The sequence below is a fragment of the Elephas maximus genome, chromosome 10, assembly GCF_024166365.1.
Source record: "Elephas maximus indicus isolate mEleMax1 chromosome 10, mEleMax1 primary haplotype, whole genome shotgun sequence".
Taxonomy (NCBI): domain Eukaryota; kingdom Metazoa; phylum Chordata; class Mammalia; order Proboscidea; family Elephantidae; genus Elephas; species Elephas maximus.
Window position 1 is genome coordinate 70,672,081 of NC_064828.1, and position 18,776 is coordinate 70,690,856.

Consider the following 18,776-nt stretch of genomic DNA (forward strand, 5'->3'; position numbering starts at 1 on the left):
GTATATGGAGAGAGTTATAATTCTGTTTAAAAAAAGAATCCGTAATATATCATACAGTGATATATTGTTGTTGGGTGCTGTCGAGTAGATTCCAGCTCATAGTGATCCCAGGTGACTGCATAGAATTACCCTATAGGGTTTCCTTGGCTGTAGTGTTTACAGAAGCAGGTCACCAGGCCTTTCTCTTGCGGAACCACTGGGTGGGCTTGAACCACCAGCTTTTCAGTTAGCAGCTGAGCGCTTAACCTTTGTGCTACCAGGGCTCCTTACAATGATATAGCTTTTTTAATATTGCCATTATTTTTGTTAAAATAAATAATACGTTTAAGAATAATATACATCAAAATAGACATTATTGCCTACAAGTATTGAAAACATCACAATGCCATAAATTAACCTCATACGGTCTTTAGGAGGGTTGTATAGACTGAAGCATTGAATGTGAGAGTCTCAAAATAGTGTACTTCCATAGTATATGGCTCTTTAGAGTTAAGGTATTAGCTTTGCATTTATCTCTTTCCCTTTATTGAGGATTAGGATGTACATGATCTTTTTGAAAACATTTTATAGACAAAGTAATTTTGATTTTGAGGTTTATATTTTTCTATATGTTAACATGGACTATATAAGTGATAATTTTTATTTAATAAATAGTTCCCCTCCCCTTTATTCTTCCCTATAATTAGTTACTCTATAGCAAGAAAGGACATCAAAGAAGTAGACATTCTCAGTCTACCTGAATCTGAGCTCTCTGCTAAACCAGGTAAAATAATGATGAATCAATTTATAATTTCATGATGCGATTTTATAAGGAAAATAGTGACTAAAGCAGGAATGAATAATCTCTGGTTCCATTTTAACTATTTAGAGTTCATATCCACTCTTATTTGATGGCCATTTTTTTACTGTCTAGGTGGAATACTTAAATTGTAATTTTTAGATAGGTTTTCATGTTTTACCGTTAAGGTTATCAGTATTCCCTAGAGTAGTAACAAACATTTGTATACCTTTATAATGTATGAAATATGCTCAAGCTTATTTTATCATTTTTATCTTTAAAACAATTCTTTGAGATAGGTATTATTGTCATTATTTTTGAAATAGGAAACAGAGATCAAGTGTCCTGGTTGGGCTGTCAAGTTAGTAAGTGACAGCTAAATTTGAATCCAGGTCTTCTGAATCTGACTGTTAGGCTTTTTCTTTTATCCTATGCTGCCAATTTCCTAACAACTGCTGAAGTATATTTTCACTCCTAGGGCTTCAAAAAGCAAGCATTTTCTTAAAAACAAGAGCTGTTCCTGACAATTGGAAAATGGATATAAATGAAATCCTTGAGTCATCCAGTAGTGATGATGAAGATGGCCCAGCTGAAGAAAATGATGAAGAGAAGGAAAAAGAGGCCAAAAAGGAAGAAGAGGAGGTGGTAGGTTATAACAATTAAGGACATTTGGGATACTCTTCAGTAAAAATAATATCTTCATGTATTTTTCATCTGCTTAGATTCTCTGTTGTTTCTGTCCTTTTCTAGCTTCACTTTATTTTTCAGGGGGAGCTTTTATCTTTTTCTTTTGGGAGAACCGTTTTGGCTTATAGCTTAGTGGTCAAATCGTAGCTAATTTTGAGTGAGTGAGAGGTTACAAAGAAGTACTTTTTAAGTAAAAGAACTAACAAATGCAGATTGGTTTCCTAAAGGTTTTTATCAGACAACCAAGGGGGAAAGAAATGTCACTTTTATGTTTATTGTGTTAACTCATTCAAGCTGCTACCATGTAAAGTAACTGTTATTATCTTTAAAAATAAAGGTAAATAAATAAAATGAGGAAGAAGCCTCAGAAAGGTTAAGTAACTTTTCCAAGGTGGCACAGCTAAAATGTGGAGAACAGGGATTTGAATCCAGCTCTAGTCTGCCTTAACATCAAAACCTTATCTTTTTGAGATATTTCACAATATCTCAAGGATGCTTGGGGCAAAAAAAGTCCCACTCAAACCCAAAGACTATTTCGTCTAGCAGTTTGATAACTCTTAGAAAAGATTTAGATAGTATTTTATAAATGTGGCGTTCATTGTAATACTGTCTTGTTATTTATATATATGTAATTTATGAAATAATCCATTGAGTACCACATAATTGCTTATGTGAATATTATTGTCTGTTTGTTCTATAGTGTTTTGTCAAATGGGATAAACTGTCCAGTATATTTTTGGCTCTTATAGGGCGAAGGGGATTAGGGGTAAGACAAAGAGAATGAGTTCACTGAAAATGAGGGCCTATTGAGCATGAAAAATATTTGCCTGCAAAAGTGTGGGGTACTCGTTTCTGTTTTACTTATAGCGCTATGAATTTATGAAATAAAATGAGTATACTTGTATGTGATGAAGGGCGTAAGATATTTCTTTGCTTTTACTTCCCCTGCAGTATTTGGTTTTTGCACTCAGAAATCAGAATGGCGGTTCATACTTACAGGCTGCCTACAGAGTTGCCATAGTAACGTGCTGTTGGTTTTAAGTGAGCATGCTCGGAAAGACAGGAAGGTTTAGCAGAGGCTTGGCAGGTTGCCAATGGAGGTTTGCCAGATGCTTTGAAATGGGCTGTCTTTCTTTTCCTTTCATGTAATGTCTGATTTTTATGTGGAAGAGAATGTAAGTAGTGTTGTATAACCCTGCGGATGCTATGCCCTAAGAGGGACAGCAGATATTTGCAAGTCAGACTGAAAAAATGTCCAGACACTGTACTGATTAAGTAGAAGGGGAATCTAACCATTTTGCATTTGAAAGAAAATGCAGCATATAGGTAAGAATTTTTTTTTTTTTTTTGGTATATTTAGTTATCATTTGGTTGCCAAAAATGGGGTTAAATAAGAATTAAGGTATTGATGATGTGGCTGGTACGGTAGGACTCCTAGCCAAGCGTAATTGTTTCTTGTGAAAAAAGACAGTAGGAATCTATTTTTAGAAAATCAGAGGAAGAAGGCTGTTTTCCTGAAAAATAAGATAGATATTGAAATGATGAGACAGTTTGGCAAAAGTCAGGATTTAAAGTCTGAATATTAAATGTTTTTTGTTTCTAATCTGTCTTTATAAATTATATGTTTTCAGGCCACATTTTCAGGGTGTGAACTGTTGCAGCCTGTGGTTTTTGCTTTTGTTTTTTCCATAACATTACTTAGGACCCTGTATTGCCAAATATTGAAAAAAGATTAGTCTCTTTATTTTTGCTAATACTTTTAATTAGTATCCGTTTCAGAATTTATGCTTCCTGTCTCCCCCCTCCTAAAAGACCTGAAATTTTAAACAAAGAGGGTAAAAAGAGCTTTGTAGTAAGATTGGGAGGGTGGCTATAAAATCTAAGTAAATGGTGCTCTTATAAATATTAATTTCATAAACATTATAATGTTTTATTCAAGCTGAGTTAACATTAGTAAGAAAGAATGAAGAACAGAGGCAAAGCTCTGTTACCTATTGTTTGCAGGGAATAAGTAAAGAAATTTAAAAAGGTAAGGACCCTTTTAAGGAAAGTATCTTTTGAAAATGTATTGCTTAAAATATGAACCTGTTAAAAACCAGGATGCTTTTCATTTTCTGAAACATAACAGGCAAATCACAAAATTCAGGCACTGATTTAGATGATTATTATTTTAAATTATCTTTCAGATGGCCAGTTTCTTAGCCTTCAGTTTATTAAAGTACTTGACAGAAACTGATTCTTTTTCTTTTGGCCATACAGGTAGATATTCTAGAATGGGATTTTAGTTGCTTTAGGGGAAAAATATCAGCTGCATTTCTTGCTCTTGGATTTAAAATTCAGTTGCTGAATCATTCTAACTTGTTCTGAACACTAATTTTCTTTTAAACTTAATACATTGATAAACTGAAAAGCACTTTAAGCTACATACACAAAAGGAAAAGGGGAAATGGGTATGGTGTAAGGTGAATAAAAATTTGGTAAGCCAGGGCCTACCTGGCTTAGTCATTATAGGCCTTGGCCGCACAAGTGAGACTAAGCTGTTGTATTATCTTACAGAAGATCATATTCTCCCCGAAATGTAATGATGCTATGCATTTCATGAAGATTTAACACAGCCTATGATGACCAAATAGATATGGCATTTTGTAAAACATTACAATAATACTTTCACCTGTCATTTGGTGTTTGTAGTATCTGAAGAAATTCTATGCAGTAGAATCATACAAGTGTTAAATACTTCTGCAGTGTTTATGGGCAGTGGGCATTGTTTTTATATAGGATGTTTTGAGTACCCTAACATAACCTTGATAAGGAGGTTTGAGATTCAGTGGCTTTACCATGGAGGAGTATCTTTCTATTCAATAGTATTTTGAATAACTAGGCATTAGTATTTCAGGATTTGAATACAAGAAATATATCTCATGCTGTCACTGGGAGGGAAAAGACTTGAGAATCTGAGAGGAAGTAGGTCCTATCCATATTGATGTCTAAAATTTTAACCAGTTGATAATTGTATTGAAAAAGGCCCTGGAGAATACGTTTGTGGGTATTCCTTAAAAGTATTTTGTTAAGAAAATTTTTGTTAGAAAGATATTAATGCATTGTCTTTTAAGCTTTGAAATTGATTAGAAAGTCCATGTGAACATAAATAATGATATCAGTTCATTAACTCCCAACATTTACTCACTTTTGGTTGAATATAGGGGAGCTCTCTGGTTGTTGAGAAGACTGACTCTCAGAAGGAGTTTGACTAGCTTTTTTATCCTTCTTAATTCGTGGAAACATAATACAATTTTTTTCTTTTTAATGTTTAAGTTAAGCGTTGTTTGTACCTACTAATTTATGCCTTTTTGTAGATAGTTGTAAAGGTATTTGTTAGTGATCATTCAAGGTAACTTAGGGTACAAGTGTGCGGTATGTGTGTTTACACAGACAGTAAGTGCTAGATAATTCGGGAAAGCATGCTGTGTCGGTAACATTTAAAGAAAATTTTAAATGTAGCTTTAATATTTTTGGTTTAATAACTCGAACGGCCAACCAAATGTTTTTAAGCAAGTTCTATGAAGTCAGCATTCAGTGAATAATTGAGACTTTAGCTTGCACTAAAATACAATGATTTATTTGCTAAAGTTTAACCTATTAAACAAGCAAGTAAAAATGACCTACTGTGTTGAGCAAAACCTTTCTTCACAGTGTTAGGGTCAGACTCTAGTAAATTAAGGATCACCTCATCAGATTAATGATGATTATACATTTGTACACATAAATACAGATACATTTTTAAAAATGGAAATGAATCTTAAGAAAACACTTCTCATACCCAAGTATTGTATAATTGTGGCAGTATGAGAGAGTTGACCGATTTTAAGAACTTGGATTTGGTAGCATCCAAACCACATCTTGCTCTTTTTCAAAAGGAGGAAAAAATTGCTAATCTCACTTAAGTCTGATGTAATACACAACCAAAAAAACCCAAACCCACTGCCGTCAAGTCGATTCCCACTCATAGCGACCCTATAGGACAGAGTAGAACTCCTCCATAGAGTTTCCAAGGAGCACCTGGCAGATTTGAACTGCCGACCTCCTGGTTAAGAGCTGTAGCACTTAACCACTACGCCACCAGGGTTTCCTGATGTAGTACAAGAGACATGTAATTACTTTAGGCAAGTTGTTAAACTGTTTTCTGAAATGATAAAACTGTCTTACCACACAATGAATATATCATGACATTTTATATCATCCCTGAAACTTTCTCTCCATGTACAACAGGGAAGAATGGTACCACTCTAAATTTTACGATATTCAGATTTCACTGGGACTTCAATGCTACTGGTCAAGTCCCAGTTTCTGTAATCAAATCATTAATCTCCTCCATTAAACTACCAATCCTACCCCCACTCAACTTCAACTACAGGAGAATAGAACTTCAGATGGGAGGGAACATATTCTAAACAAACCCCATCTGCTGGCTCTCCTTCCATCAAGATACAATTGAAAATTTGCTGTCCTCCTCTAAAACCAGTCCCTCCGTTTGTGCTCTGGATCTTATTCCTGTCTGCCTTTCAGAAAATCTTAGGCTGTCAACTATTTCTTCTTTTTCTGCATAACCTCTTCCTTTTTATTGTATCCTTCCATCAGCTTCTTAAAGCAGATCACATCCCTCCCAACCTAACGGTCCCCCTTTCCCGTCCAGATCTTGCCCTTCTCCCTCATGGCTAAGTTGCTGGGTCGTATATACTATTCTATTTCCTGACATCCAGCTCACACTGTAGTGTGGCTTGTACCCCCACCATAGCTAAAACAGCTTTACTGACGTCATCAGTGACCTCCAACAAGTTTTTGTACTGAATCCAATGAATTTTTGTCTTGATCTTATTTAAAATACTTAGTAGTACTCAACACCTTTCACTTGACATCTCTGACGTAACAGTTTTTTCTGGTTTACCTCCTACCTAAATGATAAAATGACTCCAAATCCATATCTGCATCAAAGATGTGTCTTAACTGCAGATGTTTATTTCAGACTGTCTGTTGAGGATTTCTTCTTGTCTTGTAAACACTCAAACTCAGTATGTACAAGAAAACCAAAACCAAACCCATTGCCATGGAGTCGATTCCAACTCATAGCAACCCTGTAGGACAGAGTAAAACTGCCCCATAGGGTTTCCAGGGCTATAAATCTTTACAGAAGCAGACTCCCATGTCTTCCTTCCAGAGAGCAGCTGGTGGATTTAAACCTTTGACCTTTCAGTTTGCAGCCAAGTGATTAACCACTGCACCAGACAGAGCTCCATGTGTGCAAGACTGTGCTCATTTTTACCCCTCAACCCTATCCTTTCCCTGATTCAGTTGAAATGAACCACCTTCCAACCAACTACCTTGACTCCCCCCATATCTGATGAGACACCAAATCCTTTCTGTCATACCTACTTGAATAGCTCTCAAATTTGTTCACTTCCCTCAGTTTTACTCTCTGCCACCCTAGTCCAAGCCACTATTCTCTTTTACATGGACTAGTGCAGCAGCATCCACACAAGCTTTCCTGTGTACATGGCTGAGCCTTCTCCAATCTATTCTGTGTACTGTACCTAAAGTATGTTTTAAAAAATCCTAATTATATTTTAAAATTTGAGATTATGTAGGATATAAGAAAAGATTTAGTTCAAAAATGATGAGGATTTAAATTTTTTTTAACTGAAAATATAAATGGGATTCCTTTAGGAATGAAATAATTTTCAGGCACAGAAGTGGTTGTAGTTTTTATTCTTTTGGATTGAAGTATTTCTAAAACGTATTGCATAATGCTGTCCCTTCATAAAAGTAGTATACTGGACATTATTTAACTCAAGATTTAACTATTATATACTTGTAATACAATGCTTTTAGCCTTTACACCAAATGATCTAGGCCTATTAAGATTGTGAATGTTTCCTCTCATTTTTTTTTTCCTCTAAAATCTAGATAGTCATCTGTCAATTTTTACATATGATATCTTTCTTGGACAATTTTTTAGACTTCTATTTGAGACTGGCTCATTGATACCCTAATGAGTCATTTTGCCCTATGGATCACCTGAGTTAGAAGACCGTTATTTTTGTTTTCTTCTTTCTTTTTTAGTTTAAGTAAGTTTTTAAGTTTGCAGATCTCATTGCATATCTGTGTACCAGAGCATGCATCATCAATAAGATGCCTTTCATTATACCACTGCTAAAATAGTTACCTTTTGTGGCGATATAAACAAATAAAGATGACCACACAGTAATTTTCTGTTCTTAGAATTTAACTTTTTTTTTTTAACCAAGACTGTTTATTTAATCCTCAGAGTAGCTTGTGAAGATATCTATCGTTGTTAGCTGCTGTCGAGTCGCTTCCAGCTCTGAGTGACCCTGTGTACAGTAGTATGAAATACTGCCCAGTCCTGTGCCATCCTCACAATCGTTGCTGTGTTTGAGCCATTGTTGTAGCCACTGTGTCAGTCCATCTCATTGAGGGTCTTCCTCTTTTTCGCTGACCTCTACCTTACCAAACATGATGTCTTTCTTCAGGGACTGGTCCCTCTTGATAACATGTACAAAATATGTGAGACGAAGTCTCACCATCCTCGCTTCTAAGCAGCATTCTGGATGTACTTCTTCCAAGACAAATCTGTTCGTTCCTCTGGCAGTCCATGTTACATTCAGTATTTTTAGCTAACACCATAGTTCAAAGGCATCAATTCTTCTCCATTCTTCCTTATTCATTGTCCAGCATTTTCATGCATATGCAGCAATTGAAAATACCATGACTTGGGTCAGGTGCACCTTTGTCCTCAAAGTGGCATCTTTGCTTTTTAACACTTTTGCAGCAGATTTGCCCAGTGCAATGTGTTGTTTGATTTCTTAACTGAGGCTTCCATGGGCATTGATTGTGGATCCAAGTAAAATAAAATTCTTGACAACTTGAACATTTTTTCTGTTTATCATGATGTTGCTTATTGGTCCAGTTGTAAAAATTTGTTTTCTTTATGTTGAGGTATAATCCATACCAAAGGCTGCAGTCTTTGATCTTAATCAATAAGTGCTTTAAGTCCTCTTCCCTTTCAGCAAGCAAGGTTATGTCATCTCCATATCACAGGTTGTTAGTCTTCCTCCAACCCTGATGCCTGTTTCTTCTTCATATAGTCCAGCTTCTTGGATTGTTTACTCAGCATACTGATTGAATAAGTATGGTGAAAGGATACAGTCCTGATGCACACCTTTCCTGATATGAAACCACGCAGTATCCACTTGTTCGAACGACTACTTCTTGGTTTATGTATAGGTTCCTCATGAGCACAATTACCCCCAAACCTGTTGCCGTCGAGTTTATTCTGACTCATAGTGACCCTATAGGACAGAGTAGAACTGCCCCATAAGTTTCCAGGGAGCACCTGGTGGATTCAGACTGCCGACCTTTTGGTTAGCAGCCATAGCTCGTAAACACTATGCCACCAGGGTTTCTGAGGACAATTAAGTGTTTGGGAATTCTCATTCTCCACAGTGTTATCTGTAACTTGTGATGATTCCACATGGTCGAATGCCTTTGCATAATCAATAAAACACAGGTAAATGTCTTTCTGGTATTCTGTGCTTTCATCCAGGATACAGCTGACATCAGCAGTGATATATCCTGTTCCACATCATCTTCTGAATCTGGCATGAATTTCTGGCAGTTCTCCGTCAATTTTACTGCTGTAGCCGCTTTTGAATGATCTTCAGCAAAATTTTACTTGCGTGTGATATTAATGATATTGTTTGATAATTTCTGCATTTTCTTGGATTACCTTTCTTTGGGATGGGCACAGATTTATGGATCTCTTTCAGTCAGTTGGCTAGGTAGCCGTCTTCCAAATTTCTTGGCATAAACGAGTGAGCATTTCTAGTGTTACATCTGTTTGCTGAAACATCTTAGTTGGTATTCTGTCAGTTCCTGGAGCCTTGTTTTTCACTATTGCCTTGAGTGTGGCTCAGACTTCTTCTTTTAGTACTATTGGTTCTTGATTATATGCTACCTCCAGAAATGATTGAATGTTGCCCAATTCTTTCTGGTACAGTGACTGTGTATTCCTTCCATCTTCTTTTGATGCCTCCCGTGTTATTCAATATTTTGCCCATAAAATCCTTCAAAATTGTAACTTAAGCCTTGAATTTTTTTCTTCAGTTCTTTCAGCTTAAGAAATGAGCATGCTCTTCCTTTTTGGTTTTCTAATTCAGGTTCTTTGCACACTTCATTTATAGTGCTTTGTCTTCTCAAGCCGCCCTTTGAGAACTTGTGTTCACCTCTTTTACTTCATCATGTCTTCCATTTGCTACGTTCAAGAGTAAGTTTCAGAGTCTCTTCTGACATCCATTTTGGTCTTTTCTTTCTTACCTGTCTTTTTAATGACCTTTTGCTTTCTTCATGTATGATGTCCTTGATGTCATCCTACAACTTGTCTTTGGTCATTAGTATTCAGTACATCAAATATATTCTTGAGACGGTCTGTAAATTCAGATGGGGTATACTCAAGGTCATACTTGGGCTATTGTGGACTTGTTTTAATTTTCTTCAGTTGTAACTTGAACTTGCACATGAGCAATTGATGGTCTGTTCTACAGTCGGCCCCTGGCCTTGTTCTGACTGATGACATTGAACTTCTCCATCATCTCTTTCCACAGATGTAGTCGATTCGATTACTGTGTATTCCATCTGGCGAGGTCCACGTGTATAGTGTTGGAAAAAAGTATCTGCAATGAGTATGTCTTGTTAAATTCTATACAATCTCTGGCATTATTTCTGTCACCAAGGCTATATTTTCCAACTACCAGTCTTTCTTCTTTGTTTCCAACTTTTGCATTCTAATCACTAATAATTGTTTATGCATCTTGATTGCAAGTTTGATCAATCTCAGACCTCAAAAGCTGGTAAAAATCTTCAGTTTCTTCATCTTTGGCATTAGTGGTTGGTGTGTAAATTTGAATAAAAGCTGAATTAACTGGTCTACCTTGTAGGTGTGTGTATATTATCCTGTCACTGACAGCATTAGTTCAGGAGAGACCTTGAAATGATCTTTTTGATGATGAATACGATGCCACCCCTCTTCCATTTGTCGTTCCCAGCATAGTAAACCATATGATTGTCCAATTCAGAATGGCCAATACCAGTCCATTTCAGCTCACTAATGCCTAGGATATCGATCTTTATGTGTTCCATTTCATTTTTGACAGTTCCAATTTTCCTAGATTCATACTTTGTACATTCCACGTTCCAATTATTAATGGATATTTGCACCTGTTTCTTCTCATCTTGAATCGTTCATATCAGCAAAGGAAGGTCCGGAAAGCTTGACTCCATCTGCATCATTAAGGTTGACTCTACTTTGAGGGGGCAGCTCTTCTCAAGTCATATTTGAAATACCCATGGCATAGCTTTCAGCATCACACAAGCCACCATAGTGCGACAAGCTGATAGACTAATGGTGGATTTATCTATAGATGTCCATTTCTTTAAGTGAGGAAACTGAGGTTTAGAGAGGTTACACAAGGTTTTCACAGAGTTTTAAGAAAATTTTGTCCTCACTAGATTGTAAGGTCTGTGAAAGCAAAGGATGTCAGTTTGTTGGCTTTTTCTCTCTCTTTTCCCACCTGTATAGATAAGTACCCACCAGCTAGCAGCACAGAGCTTGGCACATACTAAGACTTCATTAAATAGTCACTGAATAAATGAATGAACATAGGTTATGCAATTATCGTAGGAAATTACTGTTTGAAACAAAGTGTTGATTTATTTTAAGGTTCTAGAATGCTCGCTATGGAGGGAACCATGGGATAAGGTATCTAACTTCCCTTCATGATATCCCTTTTCTCAGGCAATATGTTACAGACAATCTCATTTTCTTACATAATTTTGTGAATTTATAAATTAATTCTTTTTGGCTTAAGTCACTTTGGGATAGTTTACTGTTACTTGCAGTAAGAGTTCTTGACTAATAATACTCCTTCATATTTTGCCCCACTTATTTTGGGTGTCTTCTGACTGACCTTTTCTCTCCTATCTCTTTCCCCCTCCAATGCATTTCTCTGTAGACACCTTTCTAAAACATAGATGGTTCCTGTTGGAAGCCCTTCAGTGGTTTTCAGCAACTTTAAGATAAAGTCTAGCATTTTATCATATGCCTTTGTAACTCTGGCCCTTTATGATTTGACCCATGTCCACCTTTTCATTCTGTCCTCCACTATTCTCTAGCAATAGGGAACCTCCTTTAGCTCTTTCCTAACATCCCATAAGATCTTGCTCAGAAGTTGCTTGTTGACGTGTGAGATATGTTACACTGAGTATCCTCTTTGTTTTGCCCATTTTCCTTTAAGCAGCATTGACTTGATGGCAACAGGTTTGGGTTTTTTTGGTTTCGGGAAAAATAAATGAAAGTTTAAAAAAAATCAGAAAATGGATAAATGATAAATAATAGCTGAGATTTTAAAAGTCCAACAGACTTCAGTGTTAGAGATCAAAGAGTTCTCCACTTGAATTAAAGTAGTTGAATACAGTTTACAAATCTTCTATGCATTTACCTTCATAAGTTGTTTTGGTGTTTAACATTTTTAAAAATTTGCAAGGCTGTTTAATACTTTTAAATTCAATGTTTTACACAAAAAAGCACAAGCAGCTACCGGTAGAGCTGCTTTCTTTGTGTTGGTCCTTCAGCCCAGAGGTGCCCTCAGAGCCACCACTTCGGATGTAATTCTTACAATGCTTAACTTTCCTGAGTGGAGCTTGCAGGGCACTGCCCCTGCTCTGGCCAGCTGCTTGGAGTTGCTCACACCAACCTAATTGTTGGCCCTGCCAGCTATCCTAACATTCCCCCTTAAAGATATCTGCCAATTTCCTCCTTCTGGCTCTTTGCTCAGCCTTTTTTTTGGAGATGGTAGGGATTGGCATCCCTGGGTGGTGCAAAAGGTTAAGCGCTCAACTACTAGCCAAAAGGTTTTTGGTTCAAACTCACCCAGAGGCACCTTGGAAGACAGGCCTGGTGATCTGCTTCTAAAAGGTCACAACCATGAAAACCCTATGGAGCACTTCTGCTCTGCATACATGGGGTTGCCAGGGGTTGGAATCGACTCGATGGTAAATGTGCTGGGGTCCCCATAAGCCTGGGCTGACTCCGCAGCAGCTGACAACAATAGGAGAGCGGAGGAGGGGAGATCAAGGGATCCTAAGAGATAATAATAGAGGAGTTGGGAGGACTTGTGATGCATTTGTGTCAGTGATGGGGTGAGAAGGGGTAGCCAATGAAGATGACCAGCCAAGGGGTGATAGACAGCATCAAGAAGAACGAATGAAGCTGCTGTTGCGCAAAATGGCATTATTTCACAAAAAGCAGTATTTTGGCATTGAAAAAATAAGTATGGTATACTGGAATAATAATAATAAAAAAGGTGGGCGTAGTTGTGTAATCATTGATAACTTCTTAAGGATACTTGTAGGGGTTCTTGAGAGATGAAATACCCGTCAACAAAAGATGTGTACCTTCGTATACAATACACAGTACAGGGAAACCGCAAATAGAAAGTTTAGTTACACCCTTCCCCACTCTTAAAATGTCAGTTTTTGTGGCTCCAATCTGTTAGGTGCTAAGAAACTATCCCAGCCCCTACTCATTAGAACTATGTACAAGTTACATGAGCCTAAGGGGCTTTGTGTAAAATGTGTCATCTTTTAGTGACATGTATTTTGGCAATTCGAACACTTTTTCTGTACACTTTCCTAATTAATATTCTGCATAGTAGGCTTGCTAGCTAAGTAAGTTAGTAGCTCAGCAAAAAAAGAAGGTATATCTTATTAAAAAGAATGAATAACAAAGTGTATTTCCAGTAAAATGGCAGAAAGTCCATTCTTCACTAGAATTTGTGCCATTTCTCAGTGAAAAATCATTCATTTTCAGATAACTTGGGAAAAGAAAAGGTGAATTCCAGGCAGGTGGTATGTGCAACAACTGGCATCTTATGCTCTCTTTCATGCTTTCCCCACCCCCTCATCCTCTTTCCAAGGGGTGACCTTTCCATCACCAGGTGGCAAGACTTTCATTCTCATCCTCGTGGACTGCTGTGATAGCTTCCCTTTCCCTTCAGTCTGTCAAACTTAACTCTTGTCAAAGAACTTTTGAAAACACAAATCAGATCTAATTCCTCTTTGTCTCTCAAACCTCACATCTACCCAGAGTATAAAGTTCAGAATCTTTAGAATATAATTAAAAAGTCAGTTTCTAATCCCAGCGTGCCTCTGCAGCCTCTTCCTTATGCTGTTTGCTCTTGCTCTAAGGCTGTCCACTAATCGCACATGGGGGCTTTCTTTACTGTCACCACCACTACTCCACCCCCAACAGAACCATTCATTCCTTCACCTTGCGTCTGCATTCTTTTATATACTTGCAACACTTATCATGTTGTTTCATATTGGCTTGTTTTATATTTCTGCACCCCCTGCTGGACTCGGAGTGTTAAAAGTAGAAAACCAAAAAAAAAAAAAAACCAAACCTGTTGCTGTCCAGTTGATTTTGACTCCTAGTGATCCTATAGGACAAAGTAGAATTGCCCCATGGGGTTTCTAAGGAGTGCCTGGTGGGTTTGAACTGTTGACCTTTTGGTTAGTAGCCGTAGTTCTTAACCACTATGCCACCAGGGTTTCCTCAAAAGTAGAAAGTACCAAGTTTTCTTCATTTTAATTCCCAGTGCTTTTGCACAGTCCCTGACTCATAGTAGCCATTGTAAATGTTTGAACTCCATTTGAAGATGTAGTGTCTGAAGTCAGAAAATTCATAATCTGGTAGGATAGATATTTACTCATATATACTCATATTACCACCTATAATAATACGCAATGTAAATTTGTTTCCTACTGGAAGCCCTTAAAGTTAAAATTAGTATATTAAATTATTCTTGGGCTGTTGGATTACGTTTTTTCTTGAGTTAACTCATTGACTGTTGTTTTCATAACCTTGTGAATACAGAATTTTTAAATTCGCAAAGAGGATAAACAGCTATCTCTTGATGTAAGCATTAAGTAACAACCCCTGCTAACTCTGTAGTGATTATGAACTCTGTGAATTGCTGATTTTTGAGTCTAACTAGAACTTTGACTTAAGTTTCTCTATATGGGCAAAACTGAAAATATTCCAAGATAATAATTATTCTGAACTAACCTACTAAAAGAAAAAAAAAAAAGAATATACTAAAAGATCTTAACTCCCTTTCCCTGGATCACCTTCTGTTTTTTTAATTATACATTTTACTTACATGTTTATTTAGTCTGGCTATATTATTTTTTTTATATTATTAGCTATTAAAATTCTTGAAGAATAGATGATTTTAAAGGACCCGTTGCTATGCTTCTGATCAGTGAACACTCAATATTTATTGTCTGACATTGCCTTTTGTTTAGATATGGCTTTGAAAAGACAGAAATCTAAATTCTTCTATTAGAACATAGAGTAGCTGTTAGATGCCATCGAGTCGTTTCCAACTCATAGCGACCCTATGCACAACAGAATGAAACACTGCCTGGTCCTGAGCCATCCTTACAATCGTTGTTATGCTTGAGCTCATTGTTGCTGCCACTGCGTCAGTCCACCTTGTTGAGGGTCTTCCTCTTTTCCGCTGACCTTATACTCTGCCAAGTATGATGTCCTTCTCCAGGGACTGATCCCTCCTGACAACGTGTCCAAAGTATGTAAGACGCAGTCTTGCCATCCATGGCTCTAAGGAGCATTCTGGTTGTACTTCTTCTAAGACAGATTTATTTGTTCTTTTGGCAGTCCATGTATATTCAATATTCTTCGCCAACACCACAATTCAAAGGCGTCAATTCTTCTTTGGTCTTCCTTATTCGTTATCCAGCTTTCACATGTATACGATGTTATTGAAAATACCATGGCTTGGGTCAGTGCACCTTAGTCTTCATGGTGACATCTTTGCTCTTCAACACTTTGAAGAGTTCCTTTGCAGCAGATTTACCCAATGCAGTGCATCTTTTCATTTCCTGACTGCTGCTTCCATGGCTGTTGATTGTGGATCCAAGTAAAATGAAATCCTCGACAACTTCATTCTTTTCTCCGTTTATCATGATGTTGCTTATTGGTCCAGTTGTGAGGATTTTTGTTTTCTTTATGTTGAGGCGCAATCCATACTGAAGGCTGTGGTCTTTGATCTTCATTAGTAAGTGCTTCAAGTCCTCTTCACTTTCAGCAAGCAAGGTTGTGTCATGTGCATAATGCAGGTTGTTAATGAGTCTTCCTCCAATCCTGATGCCTCATTCTTCTTCATATAGTCCAGCTTCTCAGATTATTTGCTCAGCATACAGATTAAATAGGTATGGTGAAAGAATACAACCCTGACGCACACCTTTCCTGACTTTAAACCGATCAGTATCCCGTTGTTCTGTCCGAACAACTGCCTCTTGATCTATGTAAAGGTTCCTCATGAGCACAATTAAGTGTTCCAGAATTCCCATTCTTCGCAATGTTATCCATAGTTTGTTACTACCCACACTGTCGAATGCCTTTGCATAGTCAATAAAACACAGGTAAACATCCTTCTGGTATTCTCTGCTTTCAAGAATAGTAGTACTCTGAAATTGAATTATGATGATTTATATGGAAGAAACATATCCCTGTTTTGTTTCTCTGTAGTATATTAGTTTATAAGTAGTTTATTACAATACTTTATTGCAAACCGTAATCCATTTGTTTGACCAAAGCTGAGACCATAGCAGCATAGGAAGAAATAATTAGGGCTATATAATTAGTAAAAAGTAACACTTAATTTAAACAGATATTTTTAGAAATACTTGTTTTTATGGGAAAATTTCCATTAGATTTTTCTTAGCAACTAAATTAGAAATTACGTGTCCATTTTCCTTCCCTAAGAAATAATTCTCACTGCTGTATTTTCAGGGGTTGCAAGGTCAATTAGAGAGACCATGCAGGAAGGGAAATGAGAAAAGCATAGGGGTGTGAGTCAAAAAGGGGTTATTGGGGTCAGGGGCAAAATCAAATTTATATGAATAACTTAAATATCTTTAAAATATTGTGCATCCAGACAAAAAAAGTTTGCCACTGTGACTTTGCGACTTTTGGTTTATATTCATTCAAAAATAACAAAACTTCTGATGTTTGTATGTGGATTATTTTTACATAATAAATACATTTGTCGTTATTGTGCTCATCTACCAATATATTCATATGGGCCACGAGATATTTGGGTGAGTTTTTAAAAAAAAAAATCAAGGTGAAAACTTAACACCCTCCCCCCATTACTGAGTCTTTTCCTTATAGCTGTTCTCAATCCCCACGGTGATTCTCAGGGGTAGGTTTAAAGTGACAAATGGGGTGAAGGGTAGAGATTGTATATCTTGACAGTTGCATGAAATAACTGGATTAAAATGCAACTTAAAATCTGGCATTGTAGGACTATGAGAAAATTCATATTTTTCAATTTCATTAAAATTTTATCTCTTTATATTCTGTTCACAAAGATAAAAAGCAGTCTTTTTCTATTCCCTGTACAATACATTTGTATATTTTATCTTTACAGCCTGAGGAAGAACTTGATCCTGAAGAGAGGGACAACTTCCTCCAACAACTTTATAAGTTTATGGAAGACAGAGGTATTTCCATACTAATTACTTAAATTTAGTCATCTCTTTTATAGTTTTACATTCTAGGCTTAAGCATTGTTTTTGTTTATGTCATGGGTCTATGGATATGGATTTCAGGTAAAGTATAAGAATCGGTTACAGCTGACAATAGTTAAATATTTGGACTCAAATCAAACTATTAATATCTATTTTGAGAAGAAATGTGTAGAAAAATAGTGTGACTATAATTAAATTTAGTTTCTCTGGAACTTATAAAACCAAGAAATATATTATTTCAGAAATAGAAAGTGACCAATCATAATGTTAATTTGCATACCCTTGATTACCAGTGCTACATTTGTAGAAGGTAACCTAGCCTGATCCCAGGTCTCAACAAATTAAACAAAATGTGAGATCAGACCCTGTGTGAATAGGTTAGGATTTCTAATAAAGTCAGAAGAAAAGGGCTTTCAGTAGCTGATTTTTTGGAATTAGATCTCCAGGCCTTTCTTCTGATGTGCCTGTGGGTGGTATTGAGCCTGAACCTTTTGGTCAGCAGCTGAGCACGTTAACCATCTGCGCTACCCAGAGCACCTTAAAAAAAAAACCTGTTGGCTGTCAAGTTGATTCCGACTCATAGCCACCCTATAGGACAAAGTGGAACTACTCTATAGAGTTTCCAAGGAGCAGCTGGTGGATTTGAACTGCTGACCTTCTGGTGAGCTGCTGAGCTCTTAACCACTGTACCAGCGGGCTCCCCGAAAGTCTCTTAGTAGCATTTATATATTGTCGTACTTCTTGATGTTACATTTGTCCTGGAGATTCCTGTGATAAATTGGTTCTAGACATTCTGTGGCCTTCAGAAATCATCCTTCATATTACTTCTAACAGCCTTAACAGTTGTGGTAAAGCAGTGAAAATGGAACCGTAGCTTAAAACTTACCCTTTCCTTTGTGTTTGTAGGCCCAAGGTTTAATTTCATTTTACCCAATTCAGTGGCAGTTAGAGAGTTGATTTTATTAGTTGTAGAAGCAAAACACTTAAGAGTCTAAAGAGCCCCACAGAGCTATGTAGAGAATATAGAGAATATTTTGTGTTGTCCTACATAATTTAAGGTTGTTTAAATATATGCCTCTACTTAATGAAATTTGGGAAATTAGAAGTCGATAGCTTTGTTTTCAAATCAGTATTTTTCATTTAAATAAATGTTTTTTTCCTACTCTCTGATATTAAAAAGGTACTCCAATCAATAAACCACCTGTTTTGGGCTATAAAGATCTCAATCTCTTCAAACTCTTCAGGCTGGTTTATCATCAGGGTGGATGTGACAATGTAGGTATAACATGGCTCTTTGTATTGATGTGATGAAAAGTTAAATGATCTAATGTTGCATTGTTGTATGTGCTTTAGATAATAAGCACATTTTGTTAATAGACATAGAATATTGGTGTAAAGATTATTTCCCTTTGAAAATGTTAATAAATAAAAATTAATTTTCCAGATTGATAGTGGTGCTGTATGGAAGCAAATTTATATGGACCTTGGCATTCCTATTTTGAATTCAGCTGCTTCCTACAATGTAAAAACTGCTTATAGAAAGTAAGTAGTATAGTTTATTCATCAAAGAATATATATTTACAGGAAATGCTTTTATTAATTTTTAACAAAAACAAGAATGCATCAA

At 36.6% G+C, this 18,776-nt stretch overlaps 1 protein-coding gene across 2 annotated transcripts in view; it reads left to right on the forward strand.

Moving 5' to 3' along the window:
• The window catches only part of ARID4A (AT-rich interaction domain 4A), a 68,589-nt gene that overhangs the window by 23,695 nt on the left and 26,118 nt on the right, over positions 1-18,776 (forward strand). For both annotated transcript variants that reach the window (XM_049898057.1, XM_049898058.1), the window contains exons 10-14: positions 687-763; positions 1,257-1,423; positions 17,050-17,122; positions 18,330-18,424; positions 18,594-18,691. In XM_049898057.1, the coding sequence (XP_049754014.1) occupies positions 687-763; positions 1,257-1,423; positions 17,050-17,122; positions 18,330-18,424; positions 18,594-18,691 (510 nt within the window). The remainder of the gene's footprint in view (positions 1-686; positions 764-1,256; positions 1,424-17,049; positions 17,123-18,329; positions 18,425-18,593; positions 18,692-18,776) is intronic.